Source organism: Haliaeetus leucocephalus, unplaced genomic scaffold (genome assembly GCF_000737465.1).
Source record: "Haliaeetus leucocephalus isolate CR32 unplaced genomic scaffold, Haliaeetus_leucocephalus-4.0 Scaffold357, whole genome shotgun sequence".
NCBI lineage: Eukaryota > Metazoa > Chordata > Aves > Accipitriformes > Accipitridae > Haliaeetus > Haliaeetus leucocephalus.
Window position 1 is genome coordinate 5160 of NW_010972793.1, and position 1035 is coordinate 6194.

Here is a 1035-nt window from a genome sequence, read left to right on the forward strand (position 1 = left end):
GCTCTCTACAGTTGCCTCGATGACAGGCTGGAGCCCTCCCACCTCTTCCCGTCCCTGGACCCGAACCCCATGGTAAACCCATTCCCCTCTGGTGATGCCAAGTTCTGTCCCCTCCGGGTGGGGTCTTCCCAGCCCCACCCCCTGGGGGGTCCCAGACCCTCATCCCTCCCCCCACCGCAGTTTGACTGTGCCTTTGATGGGGGTGAGGCCGCCAGCCCTCCCGACCCCCCGTGGGACCAGGACCCCCCCAGCCTCTTCCCTGGTGAGTGGGGAGGGACAGAAGGGGGGTCCTGGGGGGTTTTATGGGGGGTGTATGGTGGGTTGGAGGGGTTCATGGCATGGTGGGAGGGGATACGGGGGGCTGGAGAGGATAATGGCAATCTGGGGGGCGATATGGGGTTGTTGGGGAGGTTCTGGGGGGGGGTTGGGGGGGTTACTGGGTGCTGGGGTGGCGTTCGAGGCATGGCAGCACAGGGTTCCTTGCCAGTCGCGTGCTCCTGCTGCCCCCCAGACCTGCAGGTGAAGTCAGAGCCAGGGTCCCCCACCTCGTCCCACTGCTCCGACTCCTCTGGCCTCTCCTCTGCCTCCGAGCCCCTGGCCTGGGTATGTCCCCCCTCACTGGTGCCCCTGCTGCCCCCTGCTGCCCCCTCCGCCCACCTCCTTCCTCTCAGCTCTGTCCCCACAGGCCCCCAGTCCCCCCGAGCTGGGGGTGAAGACAGAACCAACCCCGCCGCTGCCCTGTACCCCTCCTGATGCTGGTAAGCTGCAGACAGACAGATGAGGGGGAGTGGGGGGGTCGCAACACCCCCTCTGACACCCCTAATGCCGCAGCAGGGAAGGCACCGCGGGCCGTAAAGGCAGAGGGGGTCCCCCCCAGCCGCCGGACACCCCCCATCCAGCCCAAGCCCCCTGGGGGGGCCACTGGGCCTGGGGGGGCTGCCCCAAGCCCCCCCCAGACTATCCTGCTGCAGCCGCTGCCTGGAGCTGCCCCCTCTCTGCCCACAGCCATCACCGGTAGGGCTGGGGAGGCTGGGG

At 68.4% G+C, this 1035-nt stretch overlaps 1 protein-coding gene across 1 annotated transcript in view; it reads left to right on the plus strand.

Annotated features, from left to right (window-relative positions):
* The first annotated feature begins 6 nt into the window (after window positions 1-6).
* Window positions 7-1035, plus strand: part of LOC104835054 (vegetative cell wall protein gp1-like) — a 5681-nt gene continuing 4652 nt past the window's right edge. Inside the window, exons 1-5 of the mRNA XM_010572832.1 lie at window positions 7-72; window positions 181-262; window positions 512-603; window positions 686-758; window positions 832-1028. Of these exons, the coding sequence (XP_010571134.1) occupies window positions 70-72; window positions 181-262; window positions 512-603; window positions 686-758; window positions 832-1028 (447 nt within the window). The 5' untranslated portion in view covers window positions 7-69. The remainder of the gene's footprint in view (window positions 73-180; window positions 263-511; window positions 604-685; window positions 759-831; window positions 1029-1035) is intronic.